Source organism: Eschrichtius robustus, chromosome 6 (assembly GCF_028021215.1).
Source record: "Eschrichtius robustus isolate mEscRob2 chromosome 6, mEscRob2.pri, whole genome shotgun sequence".
NCBI classification, from domain to species: domain Eukaryota; kingdom Metazoa; phylum Chordata; class Mammalia; order Artiodactyla; family Eschrichtiidae; genus Eschrichtius; species Eschrichtius robustus.
Window position 1 is genome coordinate 78619262 of NC_090829.1, and position 22340 is coordinate 78641601.

A 22340-nucleotide genomic window follows, 5' to 3' on the forward strand; every position below is an offset into this window, starting at 1 on the left:
TGAATATGTTCAAAGAACCGAAGGAAACCTTCATTAAAGAAGTAAAGGAAGGTATGATGACAACTAATATCAAATAGAGACTATCAGTCAAGAGACAGAAATTCTAAAGAAGAACCAAATGGAAATTCTGGAGTTGAAAAGTAACATAACTAATGAAAAATTAGTTATAGGGGCTCAATAGTAGATTTGAACTGGTGGAAGAATGAATTAGCAAACTTGCCAATAGATTGATAGAAATCCAAGGAAGGGAGAGAAAAAAAATGAATAAAATTGAAAAGAGCCTCAGAGAAATGTGGGGCAACCTTAAGTGCACCATGGTATACATGAGAGTACTAGAAGAAGAGGGGAGAAAAAAAGCGGAAAAAGTATTCAAGGAGATAATGGCTGAAAATTTCTCAAATTTATTGAAAAACACTGACCTACATATACATCCAAAGAGCCCAAAGAACTTCAAGTAGGATTAATGTAAGAAAATCTGCAAATGGACATATCAGTGTGAAAATGTTGAAAATCAAAGACAAGGAGAGGATCTTCAGAGCAGCAAGAGAAAAACAGCCGATTACTTACAGCTGACTTCTCATCAGAAGCAATGGAGTCCAGAAGGTGGTAGAATAATATTGGGTTGCCCAAAAAGTTCCTTCGGTTTTTAAGTAAAAATAGAGGACACATTTTTCATTTTTACCAAGAGCTTTATTGAACAACGTATGCACCGTTTTGTTCCACTACCTTCTGCCATTTTTCAGGCAACTTCATAATTCCATCTTCCTAAAACTTTTTACCTTTTTGAGCAAAGAACTGTTCCAGGTACCTTTTACAGTCTTCCAGGGATTGAAATTTTTTCCCCTAAGACAATTTTGTAAAGACTAAAATAAATGGAAATCCGAAGGTGCAATGTCTGGTGAATACGGCAGATGAATCAAAACTTCCCAGCCAAGCTGTAACGGTTTTTGCCTGGTCATCAAAGAAACATGTGGTCTTGCATTATCCTGATGGAAGATTATGAGTTTTCTGTTAATTAATTCTGGATGCTTTTCATCGAGTGCTGCTTTCAGTTGGTCTAACTGGGAGCAGTACTTGTTGGAATTAATCATTTGGTTTTCTGGAAGGAGCTCATAATAGAGGAGTCCCTTCCAGTCCCACCATATACGTAACATCAGCTTCTTTGGATGAAGACTGGCCTTTGGTGTGGTTGGTGGTGGTTCATTTCGCTTGCCCCATGATCTCATACATTCCACATTATTGTAAATATCCACTTTTCATCACCTGTCACAATTTGTTTTAAAATAGTATGTTTTCGTTACGTTTAAGTAGAGAATCGCATGCAGAAATACTGTCAAGAAGGTTTTCTTCGCTTAACTTACTGGAACCCAAACATCAAAGCAATGAACAACCAAGCTGGTGCAAATGATTTTCAACGCTTGATTTGGATATTTTGAGTATGTCAGCTGTCTCCCATGTGGTATAACGTTGACTGTTCTCAATTAATGTCTTGTTTTGATCTCAACTTCAACTGGTCTGCCCGACTGTGGAGCATCATCCAGCGAGAAATCTCCAGCATGAAACTTCACAAACCACTTTTGACACGTTCGATCAGTCACAGGACCTTCTCCATACACTGCACAAATCGTTTTTTTTTGCGTTTCAGTTGCGTTTTTACCTTTCTTGAAATAATAAAGCATAATATGCTGAAAATGTTGCTTTTTTTCTTCCATCTTCAGTATTAAAATGGCTACACAAAAATTCACCAATTTTGATAAGTTTTTTTTTAATGCATGATGATATGACAGTTGTCACAATATAATCTTAACAAAATTGTTTCGAATGGAGTTAAAGACAACTAAGCGCTACTAGAGCCAGCGTACGGAAAAAACCAATGAACCTTTTGGCCAACCCAATATATTCCAAGTACTCAGAGACAAATACTGTTAACCCCAATTTTTTTATACCCAGCAAAGCTGTCCTTTAAAAATGAAGGTAAAATACTTTGCAGATAACAAAAACTGAGAGACTTTGTTACTAGCAGACTTGCCTTGCAAGATGGCTAAGGGAAGTTCTTTAGGTTGAAAGCAAGTGACCGCAGATGGTAATTTCAATCCACATGAACAAAGAGCACCAGTAAAGGTAATGATGTAATTTTAAAAGAGAGTGTATAACCACATATTTTTTCTCCTTTTTTCTTAAAACTGATTTAAAAAGCAGTTGTGTAAAATAATGTATATACAGTAAGTTCCCTACATACGAATGAGTTCTGTTCCAAGAGCATGTTCGTAAGTCCAATTTGTTCATCGGTCCAACAAAGTTAGCCTAGGTACCCAACTAACAATCAGCTATATAGTACTGTACTGTAATAGGCTTATAATACTTTTCACACAAATAATACATAAAAAAACAAAAAAAGAAAACATTTTTAATCTTACAGTACAGTACCTTGAAAACTACAGTAGCACAATACCACAGCTGGCATACAGGGCTGGCATCGAGTGAACAGGCAAGAAGAGTTACTGAGTGGAGGAGGGAGAGGAGATGGGAAATGGTGGAGTTGAAGGATCATTAGCAATATGAGAAGGAGGGCAAGCTGCAATTTCACTCACACCTGACGTTGATGGCACAAGTTCTGATTCCTTGCTGGATTCAATTCTATTCTTCCCTCTTGAAAAAACGACCCAGTGATGTCTGGGTAGCTCTTTGTTTTCTTGTCATAGGTGACACGGTAGCACTGGATTGCATTCTGAACAGCTGCTGCAACCTTCGTGTACTGTTCTACATTTGGGTGCCGTGCCTCAGAAGCTAACTGTGCCTCCTCAAATAAAGAAAATGCCCTTGCCGTTTCCTGCATCGTGAATCTCTTCAGTTCTTCAGTTACTTTTTCTTCCTCTTGTCGCTCCACTCTCTCAATATTTTCACTTTTGTTTCCATTGTTATTGCTTGGCGCTTCTTAGCTGTACCAGCTACATCACTGCTGCTTTTATGCTTGCTTCTGGATATCCTGGGCTTGAAATAAAGATACTGTACTACTGTACTGTATACAGTACTGTACAGTAAAGTATACAAAAGCACAACCACTTGTAGAGGATGTATGCACGTGACAATTTATACCAGACACATGAACTAGCTTACATGATTAGACATGCGAACGCACGTTCGCATCTTGGAAAGTTTGCAACTTGAAAATTTGTGTGTAGGGGACTTTTTGTAATGTATTCTTGGGCCTATAGAAATGTAATGTATTTGAAATGTATCTGCTAATAACAGCTCAGGAGGTGAGTGGGAGCAAAACTATCTTAAGCTAAGGAAGTAACTGTAGATGATAAAGTAATAATTATAACTGTGTTGTTGGATTTGTAACATTAACATGTATAACAACAATATGATAAAATGGGGGGAAGGGAATAGAATTATACAGCATAACATTTCTATATCTCATTGGAATTAAGCTAGTATAAGTCTGAAGCTGATTCTAAGTGAAAGTGTATGGTAAGCCCTTCAGCAACTACTGGGGGGAAAAAAACTAAAAAAATACAGTGAAAAAAATCACTAAAGAAATTTAAGTGCTTCATTAGAAAATCAGTGCAAAAGAAAGCAGTAAAGGAGTAATAAAGGAATGAAAGACATGAGACAGAAAATGAAAAATGGGAAAGCAGTCATCGCTCCAACTATATCAATAATAACACTAAATATGAATTGATTAAACAGTCTAATTAAAAAGGCAGAAATTGTGAGGCTGAATCCAACTATATGCTCTCTATAAGAGACATTATTTATTTATTTATGTTTGGCCACGTCACAGCATGTGGGATCTTAGTTCCCTGACCGGAGATTGAACCCGTGCCCCCTGCAGTGGAAGTGCAGAGTCCTAACCACTGGACTGCCAGGGAATTCCCTGAGACATACTTTAAGTTTAAAGATACAAATACACTGAAAGTATAAGGATGGAAAAAGATAAACAAGTAGCAACCATAAGGAAGCTGGAGTGGCTATACTTAATATCAGAAAAATTAGACTTTAAAACAAAAAATGTTACTAGTTTTGAAAGAAGCAAAACTATCTCTGGCAGATGACATGATCTATGTAGAAAATCCTAAAGAATGCACTAATAAAATAGCATTAATAAACAAGTTCAGTTCAGCAAGGTTGCAGGATACAAAAATCAATGTATAAAAATCGATTGTATTTATATAGATTTGTCATGAACAATCCAAAGATGAAATTAAGAAAATAATTCCATTTACAATAGCATTAAAAAATACTTAGGAGTAAATTTAACAAAAGAAGTGTAAAACACTCTGAAAACTACAAAACATTGTTGAAAGAAATTAAAGATCTAAGTAAAAAAAAAAATTGTGTTCATGGGTTGGAAGATTTAACATTAAGGTGGCAATACTCCCCAAATTGATCTACAGATTCAGTGCAGTTCATATTGGAATCCCAGCTGACTTCTCTGTAGGAATTGACAAACTGATTCTAAAATTCACATGGAATAGCAGTGTATCCAGGTGAGTCAAAACAATCTTGAAAAAGAATAAAATAGGACTCATACTTCCTGATTTTAAAACTTATTACAAAAAAGATAAGATTGTGTGGAATTGGCACAAGGATACACATACGGATCAAGGGAATAGAATCGAAAGTTGAGAAATAAAACTGTAAATATGTGATTGACTGATTTTCAACAAGAGTGTCAAGACTGTACAATAGAGAAAGAATAGTTTTTTCAGTAGTGCTGGAACAACTGGTAGCCACATGCAAAATAATGAAGTTGGACCTTTACCTCAAACCACATAGAAAAATTAACCCAAAATGGATGACAAACCTAGATGTAAGAGATAAAACTCTCAAACTCTTAGAAGGAAACAGGGTTAAGAATCCCTAAGTATGGCACTAAAAGCATTGAGCAACAGAAAAAGAAATTGATTAATTTGGATTCCATCAAAATTAAAAACTTTTGGTGCTTCAAAATTCATGAGAGGGTTTTAACAGTAGATTTGACCATCAAGAAAGTGAAAAGACAACCTATAAAATGGAAGAAAATATTAACAAATCATGTATCTGACAGGGACTTCTATCTAAAGAACTCTTACAGCTCAGTGGTAAAAAGACAACACAATTTTAAAATGGGCAAAGAATCTGAATAGACATTTTTTATGGAGGATATGTAGTTGGCAAATAAATATGTTAAAAGACATCTATCCCACTAGAATGGCTAGAATCAGAAGGTTGTGATACTTTGCTCTACACCTGAAACTAATACAGTATTGTAAATCAGCTGTATTTCAGTTTAAAAAAAAGTTGTGATAGCAGGTGTTGGTGAGGATATGGAAAAATTGGCAACACTTGTATACTGCTGATAGGAATGTAAAATGGTGCAGCCACTTTGGAAAAATAGTCTGGCAGCTCCTGAAATGATTAAACAGAGTGTATAGGTATATACCCAAGAGAAATGAAAACATAAGCCTGCATAAAAACTTGTCGACAAATGTTTATGGAAGCACTAGTCATAATAGCCCAAAAGTGGAAAGAACTCAAATGTCCATCATTTGATGAGTGGATAAATATAATGGAGTATCTCCATACAATGGGATATTATTCAGCCAAAAAAAGGAATAAAGTACTAATATATGCTGCAACACGGATGAACTTTGAAAATACTGTGCTAAGTTGAAGAAGCCAGGCACAGAAGATCACACGTAGTCTATTCACATGAAATATCCTGAATAGGAGCAATAGCTTTTTGAGGTGGTGAAAATGTTTAAAAATTTACTGTGGTGTTGATTTGCACATAATTGTGAATATACTAAAAGACACTGAATTGTACACTTTAATAAAGCTGTTAAAGTAACCATTTGACATTCCTGTGGGGTGGGTCTGAGCATGTATATGTTTAAAAGATTGAGCTATTAAAGTAACAGAGCTCTTTATAGTCAGCTGAGCTCATCTGTTCCCTCCCTCCCTCTTATTTTTGTAGAAGTCATGACTACCCCAGGAAAAGAGAACTTTCGCCTGAAAAGTTACAAAAATAAGTCCCTGAATCCTGATGAGATGCGCAGAAGGAGGGAGGAAGAAGGACTGCAGTTACGTAAGCAGAAAAGAGAAGAGCAGGTAAGTCCTTTACCCTTAATTAATTTCTCTTAAAGAACTTAATGTTTCTTTTTAATCCTGACAGCACCGTCCTGTATTTTAATTTTAACAATGTTTTAATATATATGTTTGTGTGGTGTATATCCCCCTCCCAACTATAAAATCAACATGTTTTAGGGGGAGGGGAGTGGAGGTAATGAAAAGCAGAATAGAAGAATGAAGAAATCTCTCAGGTTCTCATGTTCCCAACTACTATTTAATATTTTGGCCTATTTGTTTTATTTTTCTAGAGCTACAACTTCTTTAAGATTTTATGTGTTTATTAATGAATTTTCAAGTGACCAACAGAACATTGCTTTTCATTCTAAATTTTAATTTGAAAGTTTATAAACATGTACAAAAATAAAGAACAGATAATGAACCTCATAAACCCATCCTTTGGGTTCAGTAATTATCAACAGTTCGCTGTACTTGCTTTGTGTCTTTCTATCTTTATGTTTCTTTATTAGGTAGTATTTTAAACAAAATTTCAAGGAATAAGTCTTTTCACCCCTGAATTCTGTATTATTCATAAGGACATTTAGGACAGGGATTTTTGATCATTTTTAACCTGAGAATGTCTACAGGGGAATCTGAGACTCACCTTCACTTTACCTTTCTCTAAAAACGCTTAGGACAAATGGTCCATCCCTTTTGGCAAGGAAATTTAAAGGTAGAACACTTAGGTGACTTTTTTTGCTAAGGCTTGAGGCTTGGAAGGACCATGTGACCCCCACACTATGAAAGCTCCATAAAAGGCAAGTGAATGAGTCAGAACCCTTCATACCTGAGAAATAAGGCAATTTGTTATAAATAGTTTACAGTTATAGTGAGTTATTCAACATACACTGTTCTTTTGAGTAACACTGCACTAGATAATCCAATTATTTGAAGTCCAAGAGTGCATTACAACCTCAGTGTTTTATTTGTTTGGGCTGTAGATGTTTGAATCACTTTATCATTATTACTATTGGTGGGAGGGCAATGAGTTTGTAATATTGTAATAGAGTTTATATTAAGTGCAGCAAATTAAGTTATGAATTCTTAACATTGTGCTTTACTGTCTTTGAAAGCAATCACTTATTCATAAAAGGATGAGTTTCTCTTGGTTTCTTGTTGCATCTTTATTCATCTGTGTCTTATTCGAAGTGGAACCTTTTCTTTGCATGAGCTTTTATTTAGCTTCTATTTTGGGGGTAAAATTCAGGTATTACAACAGCATTATTATATATTTATATTTACATGTAAATGTGAATACATGTATGTACGCACACAAGCACAAGTATAGGTCTGAATATAACGACTAGCCTATACATTATATTTGGCATAAAGCCATTTGAAGATGTAGTAGTGACAGTCTGCCATTAACAGTGTTTATTTTATACTGTTTCTTCTTGGTGACAGGGAATTCACGTTATTAGACTTCATTGTAAAATCTATATAAAAGTAAGTTTTTCATATTCAGTTGCGTGAAGGCAGATGCTCTGTCAGGTCGCAAGTATGGCCCCACTTATCTGACTAAAAACGTTTGTAGTTGAAGTTCTGTCATCTTCATTGTATGAGTCTGAAACTGTGCTAGGGCTTTAATAGGTTTCTGTGATAAGTTTCTGGAATATTGCTCTATTTAAAATCTTAATTTTGTTGTTTCATATGTGCCATCTTATGTAAGGAGAACTGGTAAAGCAAATCAGGCTTCTTAATATCACAGCAGTACTTGTCTCACACCTAATTTGTAAAATAGTAAACATCAGTAATATACAGATTCATTTAGGTACTGCTTATCTTTCCACAGTTGCTTAGTCATCTATCTGGAAAAGTCACAGGCTTAGGCCAGCTGTGCAGCTAGTTTCGAGGGTAGTTCAGGAATTGATGCTGCCAAGTACACAAAAGATAACTGCATCTTCTAGAGCTTTCCTTTCAGCAGACTAGCACTTAATATTTGTTATTTAGGCAGCACTGTATAAATGACCTTTATTTATTTGACACCAGCAGACCAAACTAAAATTTATTTTTTGGCAAAAATTTTACTAGTTGATGTCATTCTGATTGAGCCAGTTTTATAATTTTTTATGTATAAAAAGATGAAATTTGCATTTATTATTAAAATATTTTGAATCAAGCAGACTCTTGCTAACTCAATGTATGTAGGTAACATAATGATGCTAAAAAGTCTGTAAAAACCATAGTGATAAAGAATGGAGGCTTGATTGATGTTTTTAGTTACAAGAAATATTTTGTGAAGTAAGCAAGTTGATAAAACTTGTGGACAGCCAACTTTTCCCACTGAACAACTTGTTTACAATTTCAGTCAACATGTAGTCTGTACATGGTATACAAATCATGATTATTTTGGCCATTTTTGTCTTTTTTAAAACCTATTTTTTTGAGACAACAAGGATGGACTTTGAAGGCATTATGTGGAGTGAGATAAGCCAGACAGAGAAAGACACATGCTTATATGTGGAATCTAAAAACAAGAAACAAAAATACCCAAGCTCATAGAAAAAGAGATCAGACTTGTTACCAGAGGTGGATGATTGGGGGAGGAAGAATTGGAGGAAGGTGGTCCAAAGGTACAAACTTCCAGTTATAAGATAAATAAGTATGAGGGAGGTAATGTACAACATGACTGTAGCTAACACTGGTGTATGATATATAGGAAAGATGGATAAGTTTTTTTCTTTCTGTTGTATCTATATGAGAAGATGGATGTTAGCTGAACCTGTTGTGGTAGTCACTTCACAATATACGTAAATCACACCATCATGCTGTATACCTTAAACTTATATAGTGATGTATGTCAATTATTTCTTAATAAAACTGGTCAAAGAAGCAGATAAAAACAAACCAACCTATTTTTCTCTGAATAATACATGTACATAGTTGAAAAAGTTAAATAGTCCTAAAATACTTGAAACCAAACCAGCAGTGTTCTTGGTCTCATTCCCAAGTAAACCACTTTCAACCTCTCAGCTGTTCAACGTGGTTTATACTGCTGCGTTTCTGAGTAATATGTGTATGTTACTATATGTCTTTATCAATTTAAAATATTATCTATTGATGTTCTGTTACAGTAGGTGAGGATTTAAGCTCTTAAACCACTCTTTCCCTTACCTGTGCATCTTCCTAGTGTAAAGTTATATTACAATATGTAAGAATTCATTGCTGAGCTGAATAGTATATTGTGGTTACATTTCCTTTCTTAATACTTTGTTTTTTCCTGGGGTTAATTGTCTCATTTTTTACCTGCTTGGCTTTCTTCGAATTCCTGGCTGTCTTCTCTTTCCTACAGTTCTTTTAAATTATTTTTGTCTGATTTTCTACTTGGTTAAACTTCTCAGATAATTTCAGTTCTATTTCTTTACTCTAGAGACCTTCATCTTATATTTGTTGTCCTCTTGCTCCAGTCAGTATTGTTTATCCTGTGGGCTTGTTGCATAGCTGTAGTCTTAGGTAATTTCTTAACTTCTTTTCTTGTCATCCTTGTGACTTAAATAGTATTGTGTTTTTGATTTTAAATTCCATCATACCATATTAAGGACCCTGCCTGTGAATATAAATTTTGCTTTACCAGTAGATGTAATTTTAGTGATTAGGTTTGATTTTTGAGTCATGTAAATGTTTTAAGTAATTGTAAAACAAAACTAAATCAACATGAGGGAGGCTATCCTTAAAAATAAATAAAAGTAATTAAAGGATGCTTACTGTGTATCATGCTTGTTGTGGTTAAACTACATAGAAAGGAATTATTTAATAAACTTTAAAATATGACAATATGATTAATTATCTATATTGGGATATACCGTAAGGACAAAAAAAGTATAAACAAATCTTTAACTGCTTTTTGTAATCATATAGGATTGATATTTATTCTGAAACTATGTATTCTTATATATGAATACAGCAAATAAGTATTTATGTATTTAATACTAGGAACCTGGATTTTTGTAGCTTAAAATATGGAAATGTAAAATCAGAAGTTATATAAATTTGAATTGTAATATCACTAGGGATTCATTATATATTTTCTTTAAACACACACACACACCCAGCTTTGTCCTGAAAACACCTAGAAATAGTGATATACCTTGTAGCAGTGAGCACCCCTAGTACCCTGAGATGGTGGTCATTAGAATTTTTCTCTCCAAGGAACAAGGCTCCTTGGAAAAATAGCTGATTCTTCATTAAAGATAGGGAATATTCAAGGTGAACCTATAATGTTTTTTCATAACATAAAGCAAGGAAGTTAAGATGTGAAATTGTGGTGAAAAGACTCAGGAGATAGCTTAAACAGGCTCTCATTAGCCAAAAGTAGGATATTTTGAATTTCAGAAAGGGTACTATGAGGACTTTGCTTCCAGCCAAAGTGGAGTAGCAGGGCCCAGATTTACCCTATTACTCAAAGCAACCAACAGTAAACAGACAAAATACGTGAAACAACAGTTTTAAGACACCAGACATTAAAGAACTTATAGCTATTCTTCTCAAACTATTCCAAAAGATTGAAGAGGAGGGAACACTCCCGAAGTCATTATATGAAAAGCCGCCATCACCCTCATACCCAAATCAGACAAAGACACTACAAAAAGAAAATTACAGGCCAATATCTTTGATAAATATAGGTGCAAAAATACTCAACAAAATATTAGCAAACTGAATCCAACAACATAAAAGGATCATACACCATGAACAAGTTGGATTCATTCCAGGGTCACAAGGATGGTTCAGCATATGCAAATGAATCAATGTGATACATCACATTAACAAAAGAAAAGACAGAAACCATGTGATCACTTCAGTAGATGCAGAAAAAGCATTTGATAAAGTTCAATATCCATTCATGATAAGAACAGTCACCAAAGTAGGTATAGAGGGAACTTAACATAATAAAAGCTTTTATGACAAACCCACAGCCAACATAATACTCAACGGTGAAAAGCTGAAAGCCTTCCTGCTAAATTCTGGAACAAGACAAGGATGGCCACTCTAACCACTTCTACTCAACATAGTATTGGAAGTCCTAGCCACATCAGTCAGACAAGAAAAAGAAATGAAAGGTACCCAGATTGGACGGGAAGAGGTAAAACTGTCATTATATGCAGATGATATATGATATACTCTATATAGAAAACCCTAAAAACTCCACACAAAAACTTTTAGAACTAATAAATGAATTTAGCAAAGTAGCAGGATACAGGATTAATATACAGAAATCCGTTGGCATTTCATTGCACTAACAATGCAATATCAGAAAGAGAGAGTAAAAAAAAATCTCTTTTAAAATAGTGTCCAAAAAAAAAAAACCTAAGAATAAACGTGACGAAGGAGGTGAAAGACGTATACCTTGAGAACTATAAAACATTGACGAAGGAAATTGAAGACGATTCAATGAAATGGAAAGATATCCCATGCTCTTGGATTGGAAGAATTAGTATAGTTAAAATGGCCATACTACCCAAAGCAATCTACAGATTTAATGAGATCTGTATCAAATTATCCATGACATTTTTCACAGAACTAGAACAAATAATTCTAAAATTTATATGGAACCATAAAAGACCCAGAGTTGCCAAAGCAATCCTGAGGAAAAAGAACAAAGCTGGAGGCATAACCCTCCCAGACTTTAGACAGTACTACAAAGCTAATCAAAACAGCGTGGTATTGGCACAAAAACGGGCATGGATAAATAGAGAATAGAGAGCCCAGAAGTAAACCAACACACCTACGGTCAATTAATCTTTGACAAAGGAGGCAAGAATATACAATGGAGAAAAGAAATTCTGTTCAACAAGTGGTGTTCGGAAAGCTGGACAGCCTCATGTATTGATAAATCAGTGAAGTTAGAACAGTCCCTCACACCATATACAAAAGTAAACTCACAATGGCTTAAAGACTTACATATAAGACATGATACCATAAAACTCCTAGAAGAGAACGTAGACAAAACATTCTCTGATATAAATCATACCAGTGTTTTCTTAGGTCAGTCTCCCAAAGCAAAAGAAAGAAAAGCAGAAATAAATGGGACCTAATCAAACTTACAAGCTTTTGCATGGCAAAGGAAACCATAAACAAAAAAAAAGACAGCCTACATAATGGGAGAAAATATTTGCAAACGATGTGACCAACAAGGGCTTAATTTCCAAAATATATAAACAGCTCATACAGGTCAACATCAAATAAAGGAAACCCAATCAAAAAATGGGCAGAAGACTTAAATAAACATTTCTCTGAAGAAAACATACAGATGGTCACACATGCATGCACACACGCGTGCATGCACACACACACATGCACACACGCACACACACAATGGAATATTAGCCATAAAAAGAATGAAATATTGCCATTTGCGGGAACATGGATGGACCTGTAGAAAATCATAGTAAGTGGAGTGAATCAGAAAAAAAGACAAATATATGATATCACTTATATGTGAAATCTAAAATATAATCCAAATGAATCTATATACAAAACAGAAATAGACTGAGACATAGGAAACAAACTTACGGTCACCAAAGGGGAAAGGGAGGTAGGGGAGGGGTAAATTAGAAGTATCGGGTTCACAAACTACTATACATAAAATAGACAAGCAACACGAATTTACTGTATAACACAAGGAACAACATTCAGTATCTTGTAATAACCTATAATGGAAAATGATCTCTCTTTAAATCACTTTGCTATACACCTGAAAATAATACAGTATTGTGAATCAACTATACCTCAATTAAAAAAAAAAAAACAGACATCAAGCATTCAATGATAGTAATCTCTAGAGATGGGAAACAAATGAGGTGAGCTCTACAACTTGCCTCAGCTTGCTGCCTGAGAGTTTCCAAGTTTCAACATAGGGAAGGGGAACTAAGGCAGAGCCCATAGATTGCCTGAGTTGAGACAGAGCTGAGTCCCGGGACACCAAAACAAATGGAGTTCATAGGATGGAATACCAGAAAGGAGAGACCTGTATTCATAGAGAACTGGAGATCTTCAAAGGATTTCCTTGAATATTAAGCATGTACTGATCACATATGTTTGAGGAAACTACCCAAGGCTTGGAGAAATACCCAAATGGATTAGAGGGAACAGTGCCTGTCACTTATATAGGGCTAAGAATAGTGCCTGTTCCCCTAGCCAGACTGGAATAATTCTTGGGGCATTAGGTATTCAAGAGGGTCTTGCCTCAGTAGTGGAGATTAATTAGCCATAGAGTTAGTACTGCTTCAAGACCTACCTAGCAAATCATAAAAGCAAGATCCAAGAAGATCAAACTGTTTCCATATTACTTAGCTACATATCAGAACAATGCCCAAGAAAATTTATAGGAATGCAAAAATATCCAGTACCCAACTAAGTCAAAATGACAATGTCTGGCATCCAAACGAAGATTATCAGGTGTACAAAGAAGTAGGAGAACATTATCATTAATCAGGAGAACAATCAAATAACTGTATTATGTTCAAAACATTAAGTAAAGGCATAGAAGATAGAAAAATGACTCAAATTGAACTTCTAGAGAAAAACTACGATGTCAGAACAAAAATACACAGATAGGATCAATGGTAAATTTGGAAATTGCAGAAGAGAAGATTCATGAACTTCAAGGGATAAGACTAGAAACTATCCAAAATGAAAAAGAGAGGTAGAAGAATACACGCGTGCACACGCGTGCGCACACACGGAAGAGCAGACATCAGTACAACTTATAAGAAACCTAGTACATGGTTTGGATCCCCGAAGGAGAGGAGAGAGGGTGGAAGAGAAAAAAATGTTTGAAGAAATAATGGCTAAAAACTTTTCATAATTATTGAAAACTATAAACCCACTGATCCAAGAAACTCAGTGAATTCCAGCCACGAAAGACATGAAGAAAACTACACTATGGCATGGTATAGCCAAACTACTTATAACCAATCATAAAGAGAAAGTCTTAAGAACATCCAGAGAAAACAATCGTGTTATATAAAGAAGAACAAAGATAAAGTTGACATCAGATTTCTCATTAATAGTGTATAATACAAGCCAGAAGACAGTGGAAAAACATCTTTAAATTACTCAAAGAAAGAAACTGTCAACTTTAAATTCTGTAGCTGGCAAAAATATTTTTCAAAAACTGGAGAAACAAAGCTGTGTTTAGGCATACAAAAACTGAAAAAAATTCATCACCACCAGATCTGTACTACAAGCAATGTTGGAGAGTGTCCTTTAGACCAGGGGTCCGCAACCCCTGGGCTGCAGACCGATATCGGTCAGTGGCCTGTTAGGAACCAGGCCACACAGCAGGAGGTGAGCGGTGGGCGAGCAAGCGAGCGAAGCTTCATCTGCCATTCCCTACCGCTCCCCGTTGCTTGCATTACCACCTGAACCATCGTCCCCCCGCCCCAGTCCATGGAAAAATTGTCTTAGGTCCCTGGTGCCAAAAAGGTTGGGGACTGCTGCTTTAGACAGAAGTAAAATAATGCCCTGAATTACTTTGAAACAAATCCCAGGCATCAAATTATTTCATTTATAAATACTTCAGTATATATCTCTGAAAGATAAAGGCTTACCAGAGTAGTACAGGCATACCTTGTTTCATTGCACTTTGCTTTATCATGCTTCACAGATATTGTGTGTGTGTATGTGTTTAATAAATTGAAGGTTTGTGGCAGCCCTGCATCAAGTGTGTTGGCATTATTTTTCTAATAGCAGTTGCTCAGTTCGTATCTCTATGTCACATTTTGGTAGTTTTCACGTTTCAAACTTTTTCATTATAATTGTATTTGTTATGGTGATCTGTAATCAGTGATGTTACTTTTTTTTGATATTGGAAAAAGATTATGACTCGCTGAAGGCTCAAGTGATGGTTAACATTTTTTAGCAATAAAGTTTTGTTTTGTTTTGTTTCAGCCGCGCTGCGCGGCATGCAAGATGTTAGTTCCCCTGACCAGGGATTGAACCCGTGCCCTGTGCGTTGGAAGCGCAGAGTCTTAACCACTGGACCACCAGGGAAGCCCCAGCAATAAAGTATTTTTAAATTAAGATATACATTGTATTTTTTAGGCATAATGCTTTTGGGCACTTCCTATAATATACTGCAGTATAGTGTAAACATAACTTTTACATGCACTGAGAAACCAAAAAATTCGTGTGACTCACTTCATTGTGGTGGTCTGGAACTCAACCTGCGATATCTCCAAGTCATGCCTGTATTATCATACCTTAAAAAGTTAACAGTTCCTTAATATCAAGCCTCTAGTCAACACCCATCAGTTTTTCACCTCAAGCTTAGTAACCTTTGATGGTCATTGCCTAGATCCATTACTTTACCAGGAGTTGCAGTGATCATTTTATCATTCCTTCTGCTTTTATTAACTAGCAGGTCATTCTAAAGAGGAGCTTTTCCTCAACAAGTTTTTTGTTTTCCTGAATTACTAATCATACAGGAAAGAGAAATACTTGATTCTCTCCCTTTGTTTTCAAAATAATGAGTTGGTTCCTTAGCATCCTCCAAGGGGAGCAGTAAAGGGTGAGTGTGTATTAAGACATTATCAGGGGACTTCCCTGGTGTTCCAGTGGTTAAGACGCTGCGCTTCCACTGTAGGAGGCATGGGTTCAATCCCTGGTCAGGGAACTAAGATCCCGCATGACGTGCCCTTGGCGCACCCAAAAATAAATAAATAATTTAAAAAATTATTAGGAACGCATAGTGTTTAACATAATAGAAGTATTTAAATTTATTTCAGCTATTACTCTTTTCTAACTAAAAAAAGAATCTTTGTGGTATACAATATGTCATATGTTATTGACAATGTCAATATGGCATTGATATATGTCAATGTAGTTGACATTCAATAAACTGCACAATTTGATGAGTTTGGACATATGTATATATCTGTGAAACCATCACCATAATTAAGATAGTGAATATGTTTATCTCCCCAGACTTTTCTGGTACACCTTTATGGTACCTTTTCTCTACCCCTCTCATCCTATCTCCAAGCCACTTCTGATCTGTTTCTGTCACCACTCGTTAGTTTGCATAAATGAAATTATACAATGTGCATCTTGTTTGTCCGGCTTCTTTTTTTTTCTTTTTAAATCTTTATTTTGAATTTTTTATAGAATTTATTTATTTATTTATTTTTGGCAGCGTTGGGTCTTTGTTGCTGCACGCGGGCTTTCTCTAGTTGCGGCGAGCGGGGGCTGCTCTTCATTGCGGTGCGCAGGCTTCTCATTGCAGTGGCTTCTCGTTGCGGAGCACAGCTCTAGGCGCGCGGGCTTCAGTAGCTGTGGCTCGCAGGCTCAGTAGTTGTGGCTCACGGGCTTAGTTGCTCCGCGGCATGTGGGATCTTCCCAGACGAGGGCTCGAACCCGTGTCCCCTTCATTGGCGGGCGGATTCTTAACCACTGTGCTACCAGGGAAGCCCTGTCTGGCTTCTTTCAATCAGCTTAATCATTTTGAGATTCATATGTTGTTTGTCAGTAGCTCATTCTGTTTTATTGTTGAGTAATATTCAATTATATGCACAGACCACAATTGGTTTATCCATTCACCTGTTGATGGTAATTTGGATTGTTTCCAGTTTTTGCTGGTTGCAAATAAAGCTGTTGTGAACATTCATGGACAGCTTTTTGTATAGACCTATATTTCCTTTTCTCTGGGATAGATATTTAGGAGCAGAATGACTGGGTACACCTAAGTAGGTGTATACTTAAAAAGCTGCTGTTTGCTAAAATGGATTGTACTGTTTTTCCTTCTCATCAGCAGTGTGTGAGTTTCTGTTGCTCCATGTCTTTGTCAATATTTGGCATCATCAGTCTTTTTCATTTTACCTATGGTGTGTGTAGTATATGCCATTATGGTTTTAATTTACTTTTTCTTAGTGACTAAAGTTGAGAGCATCTTTTCATGTGCTTATTTGCCATTTGTATATCTACTTTAGTGAATTCTGTTTAAATATTTTCCTTGTTTTTTTAATTGAGTTGTTTGTCTTCTGGATACAAGTCCTTTGTTGGATATATGTTTTGCAAATATTTTCTCCCAGTCAGTGGCTTGCCTTTTCATTTTCAGCAGTGATCTTTGAAGAGCAAAAGTTTTTGTGGTGTTCCATTTATCAGTTTTTTTTTTTTTCATTTACAGATTGTCCTTTTATATGTCAAATCTTTGCCAAATCCAAGGTCACTTAAGATTTTCTCATGTTTTCTTTAAGAAGTTTTATTGTTCTGGCTTAAATTTAAGTCTGTGATCATTTACATTTGATTTTTGTGTACAATGTAAGGCTAGGCGAAATGGACCTTTTTTTGCATATGGCTGTCCAGTTCAGGTGCCATTTATTGAAAAGATTGTTTTCCCCCACACAATTGCCTTGGAACCTTTTTTTTTTTTTTAAATTTATTTATTTATGGCTGTGTTGGGTCTTCGTTTCTGTGCGAGAGCTTTCCCTAGTTGTGGCAAGCGGGGGCCACTCTTCATCGCGGTGCGCGGGCCTCTCTTGTTGCGGAGCACAGGCTCCAGACGCGCAGGCTCAGTGATTGTGGCTCACGGGCCCAGTTGCTCTGTGGCATGTGGGATCTTCCCAGACCAGGGGTCGAACGCGTGTCCCCTGCATTGGCAGGCAGATTCTCAACCACTGTGCCACCAGGGAAGCCCAGCCTTGGAACCTTTTATCAATACATTCAATTGACTGTATCTGTGTGGGTCTGCTTCTGAACTTCTACTCTGTTGCATTAGTCTCTTTGTTTATCTCTTATATATCACATTGTCTTGATTACTATAGCTTTATGAGTCTTAAAATCAGGTAGTGTCAGCCCTCTTCTAGGTCATTTGCATTTTTATATGAACTTTAAGAGTCAGCTTGCCAATTTGTACATGAAAGCCTACTGGGAATTTGATTGTGATTGTGTTAGATCTGTAGATTAGGTTGGAGAGAATTGATAACAAATGAGTCTTCCGACTCATAAGCATGGTGTATCTCTCCATTTGTTTAGGTCTTTAATTTGCCAGTGATTTGTAGTTTTTGGTGTATAGGTGCACATTTTTTTGTCAGATTTTTCCCTATTTCATAGTTTTTGATGCTATTGTAAATGGTGTCTTAATTTCAGTTTTCAATTGTTCATTGTCAATGTTTAGAAATAGTTTATTTTTGTATAATCACTTTTGTTCTAAAGCTTGCTAAACTCATGTATTACTTCTAGTAGCTTCTTTGTCGATTCTGTTGAGTTTTCTACATAGATAATCATGTTGACTATAGATAAAGACAGTTTTACTTTTTCCTTTCCAATCTGGATGCCTTTTATTTCTTTACCTGCCTGATTGCACTGACTAGCACCTTACAGCTTACTGACACCTTAAACCTTGAATAGAAATGATGAAAGTGTACATACCTGTCTCATTCCTAATCTTAGGTGAAAAATAATCAATCTTTCATGAAGTGTGATGTTAGCTTTAGGTTTTTGATATATTCCCTTCCTTGAGTTCAAGGAGGTCCCTTCTGTTCCTGGTTAAAAAGGTAAATAACTGTTTAGAATTCTTATGTCTTCTTGATCCCTTTATCATTATGAAATTATCTTCTTTACTCCTGATAGTAAACCTTGATATTAATATAGCCACTCCAACTTCCTGTTAACTGACATTGTTAATTAGCATTGTTGGTTAGCATTAGCAGTCTTTTTCTACCTTTTTACTTTTAACATAATTGTGTCTTTGTATTTTGTTTCATGTAGGCTGCATATAGTTTATTAGATATGATATATGTGTGTGTGTGTGTGTGTGTGTGTGTGTTGTGCTTGCTTTAGGGTTTATATCTTTAACTTATAGTCTGCCTTCAACTTATACTATACCATGTCATGTTTCATGGTTTTTACTTATACATGTGTGTTCTCAAACCACTAGTCTGTTACTACTTTTGTTTTAAATTGTCAATTTTTTTTAGACAGCTTTATTGTGATATAATTCACCTACCATGTAATTCACCCATTTAAGCTTTACAATTCAATGGATTTTAGTATATTCACAGAGTTGTACAACCATTATCACAATCAATTTGTGAACATTTTCATCCCTGCCTGTTACCAGTCACTCTCCATTCCCCATCTCTCCCTACCTGCCCCCAGTCTACTTTCTGTCTGAGTAGATTTGTCTGTTCTGGACATTTCATATAAATAGAATTATACAATATATGGTCTTTTGTGATTGGCTTCTTTCACATAGCATAGTGTTGTCAAGGTTCATTCATGTTGTAACATGTGTCAGTACTTCATTCCCTTTTATTACCAAGTAATATTCCATTGTGTGGATATACCACTTTTTGTTTATTCATTCAGTTGATGGACATTTGGGTTGTTTTCACTTTTTTTTTTTTTTTAAATTTCAGCTAATATTCCTTCAAATAGTTTTTTTTTTAAATTTTTATTTATTTATTTATTTATTTATTTATGGCTGTGTTGGGTCTTCGTTTCTGTGCGAGGGCTTTCTCTAGTTGCGGCAAGCGGGGGCCACTCTTCATTGCGGTATGCGGGCCTCTCACTATCGCGGCCTCTCTTGTTGCGGAGCACAGGCTCCAGACGCGCAGGCTCAGTAGTTGTGGCTGACAGGCCCAGTTGCTCCGTGGCATGTGGGATCTTCCCAGACCAGGGCTCGAACCCGTGTCCCCTGCATTAGCAGGCAGATTCTCAACCACTGCGCCACCAGGGAAGCCCTCAAAGTTCTTTGATCTTTCCCACTTCAAAGATCTTCATCCACAGGCTATTTCAGCAGCCGCTTTCCCATGACATAATCCTAAACCTTATCACCAAGAACACCTCTGACCCTAGAATCTTTTTTTTTAATTTTTTATTTTTTAATTTATTTATGGCTGTGTTGGGTCTTTGTTTCTGTGTGAGGGCTTTCTCCAGTTGCGGCAAGTGGGGGCCACTCTTCATCGCGGTGCGTGGGCCTCTCACTATCGCGGCCTTTCTTGTTGCGGGGCACAGGCTCCAGATGCGCAGGCTCAGTAATTGTGGCTCATGGGCGCAGTTGCTCCGCGGCACGTGGGATCCTCCCAGACCAGGGCTCAAACCCGTGTCCCCCGCACTGGCAGGCAGACTCTCAACCACTGCGCCACCAGGGAAGCCCCTGCCCCTAGAATCTTAAACCTCAATGTACCAATCTCTGTCAGACTCTCTGCGCCATGTGGCGCATGGGCTTAGTTGCTCCACGGCATGTGGGATCTTCCCGGACCAGGGCTCGAACCCGTGTCCCCTGCGTTGACGGGTGGATTCTTAACCACTGTGCCACCAGGGAAGTCCAATTTCACTACCTTTTAACGATTTCTGGTGTTTGTCATTCTTTTTTTTTTTTAATTTCTTTTAAACTTTATTTATTTTTTGGCTGTGCCTTGTGGCTTTTAGGATCTTAGTTCCCCGACCAGGGATTGAACCCATGCCCTCAGCAGTGAAAGCACAGAGTCCCAACCGCTGGACTGCCAGGGAATTCCTGGGTGTTTGTCATTCTTTTTTTAGATCTTTATTTCATCTGGTATCATTTTCCTTATGTCTGAAGAACATCCTTTAACATTTCCTCACAGAGCTGGTCTGTTGGTGATGAATTCTTTCAGCTTTTGCATTACTGAAAAAAGTATTTTACCTCCATTTTTAACAGTTTCTCTCCCCTTTTTTTTTGATTTCTTTTTTTTTTTTTATAATTGTACTATGGTTGATTTACAATATTAGTTTCAGGTGTGCAACATAGTGATTCAATATTTTTATAGATTATACTCCATTTAAAGTTATTATAAAATAATGGCTATGTTTCCCTGTACTGTACAATATATCCTTGTTGCTTATTTATTTTATACATACTATTGTTAGTTTGTGTCTCTTAATCCCATACCCCTATCTCATCCCTCTCCCCTTCCATCTGCCTATTGATAAACACTAGTTTGTTCTCTATATCTGTGAGTCTGTTTCTCCTTTGTTATCTACATTTGTTTGTTTTATGTTTTAGATTTCACATGTAAGCGATAACACAGAGTATCTGTTGTTGTCTTTTTCTGTCTGACTTATTTCACTAAGCATAGTACTCTCTAGGTCCATCCACATTGTTGCAAATGGCAGAATTTCATTCTTTTTTCGTTTTTTGAGGAACTTCTGTAGTGGCTATCCCCGTGGTCGCTTGAGATACTTTAACTGTGTTTGATCCACACTCTCTGGTTTGCATTGTTTCCAGCAGCAAGTCTGCTGTCAGTCTTATCTTTTGTTTCCCTGCATGCATGTAAGATGTCTTTTTTCCTTTGGCTGCTTTATCTTTTATTTTATCTTTTTATTCCTGATTTTAAACATTGATATAATGTCCTATCATGTTTTCTTCATATTTCTTCCTGGAGTTCTTTGAGATTTTGGATTTGTGGTTTGTATTTTTCACAGATTTGGAAAAGTTTTGACCATTAATTTTCCAAATATATTTCCCTACCCCCGTCCTTGGGGCTCCAATGCATGTGTAGTAGGCTACTTCATGTCCCACAGCTGACTTATGTTTTGTACATATTTTCTCAGCCTTTTTTCCATCCCTTTTATTTTGTGATGGCCTTAAATTCACTAATCTTTTCTTCTACAATATCTAATCTGACCTTAATCACCTCCAGCATACTTTTCATTTGAAAAATTGTATTTTTTATATCTAGGTGTTTGATTTGCCTTATTTTTTTCATGTGTTCCTATCTCTCCTTCTCATGGTTATACTTTCTTCTACTTTTGAATACATGGAATATATTTATAACAACTATTTTAATTCCTTGTCCAGTTCTTCCATCTTTTCCGTTTATAGGTGGTTTTGATTGATATGATTGCTTTTTCTTTTCCTCGTGGGTGGTCTTTTCTTACTTCTTTTGCATGCTTATTAGTTATTGATTGAATGCCGAGCATTGTAAATTTTACCTCCTTTGTCGTTGGAGTTTTTTGTATTCTTTTAATATGTGTAATTCTGAATGTATCATTGGATGTAGTTAAGTTACTTGAAACCAGTTTGCTTTTATGTTCCATTGGGCTGGACCAGAACAGTCTTTAATCTGGGACTAATTTACCTCACTACTGAGTCAATACCCTTCTGAGTATTCTCCTTAGTGCCCCATATATTGGGAGGTCATTTCTATTAACAGCTAGGTGAAACATGAATGATTGCTTGACCTGTGTGACCTTCAAAATTTTTCTGCATGCTCCTTGAAGGCGGTTTCTTTTCCAGCTTTGGACCTTTTCATCACACACCTGCG

General features: G+C 36.3%; 1 protein-coding gene across 1 annotated transcript in view; it reads left to right on the forward strand.

The window, feature by feature from the left end:
• The window catches only part of KPNA1 (karyopherin subunit alpha 1), a 73313-nt gene that overhangs the window by 19262 nt on the left and 31711 nt on the right, over positions 1-22340 (forward strand). Inside the window, exon 2 of the mRNA XM_068546631.1 lies at positions 5963-6096. Within this exon, the coding sequence (XP_068402732.1) occupies positions 5968-6096 (129 nt within the window). The 5' untranslated portion in view covers positions 5963-5967. The remainder of the gene's footprint in view (positions 1-5962; positions 6097-22340) is intronic.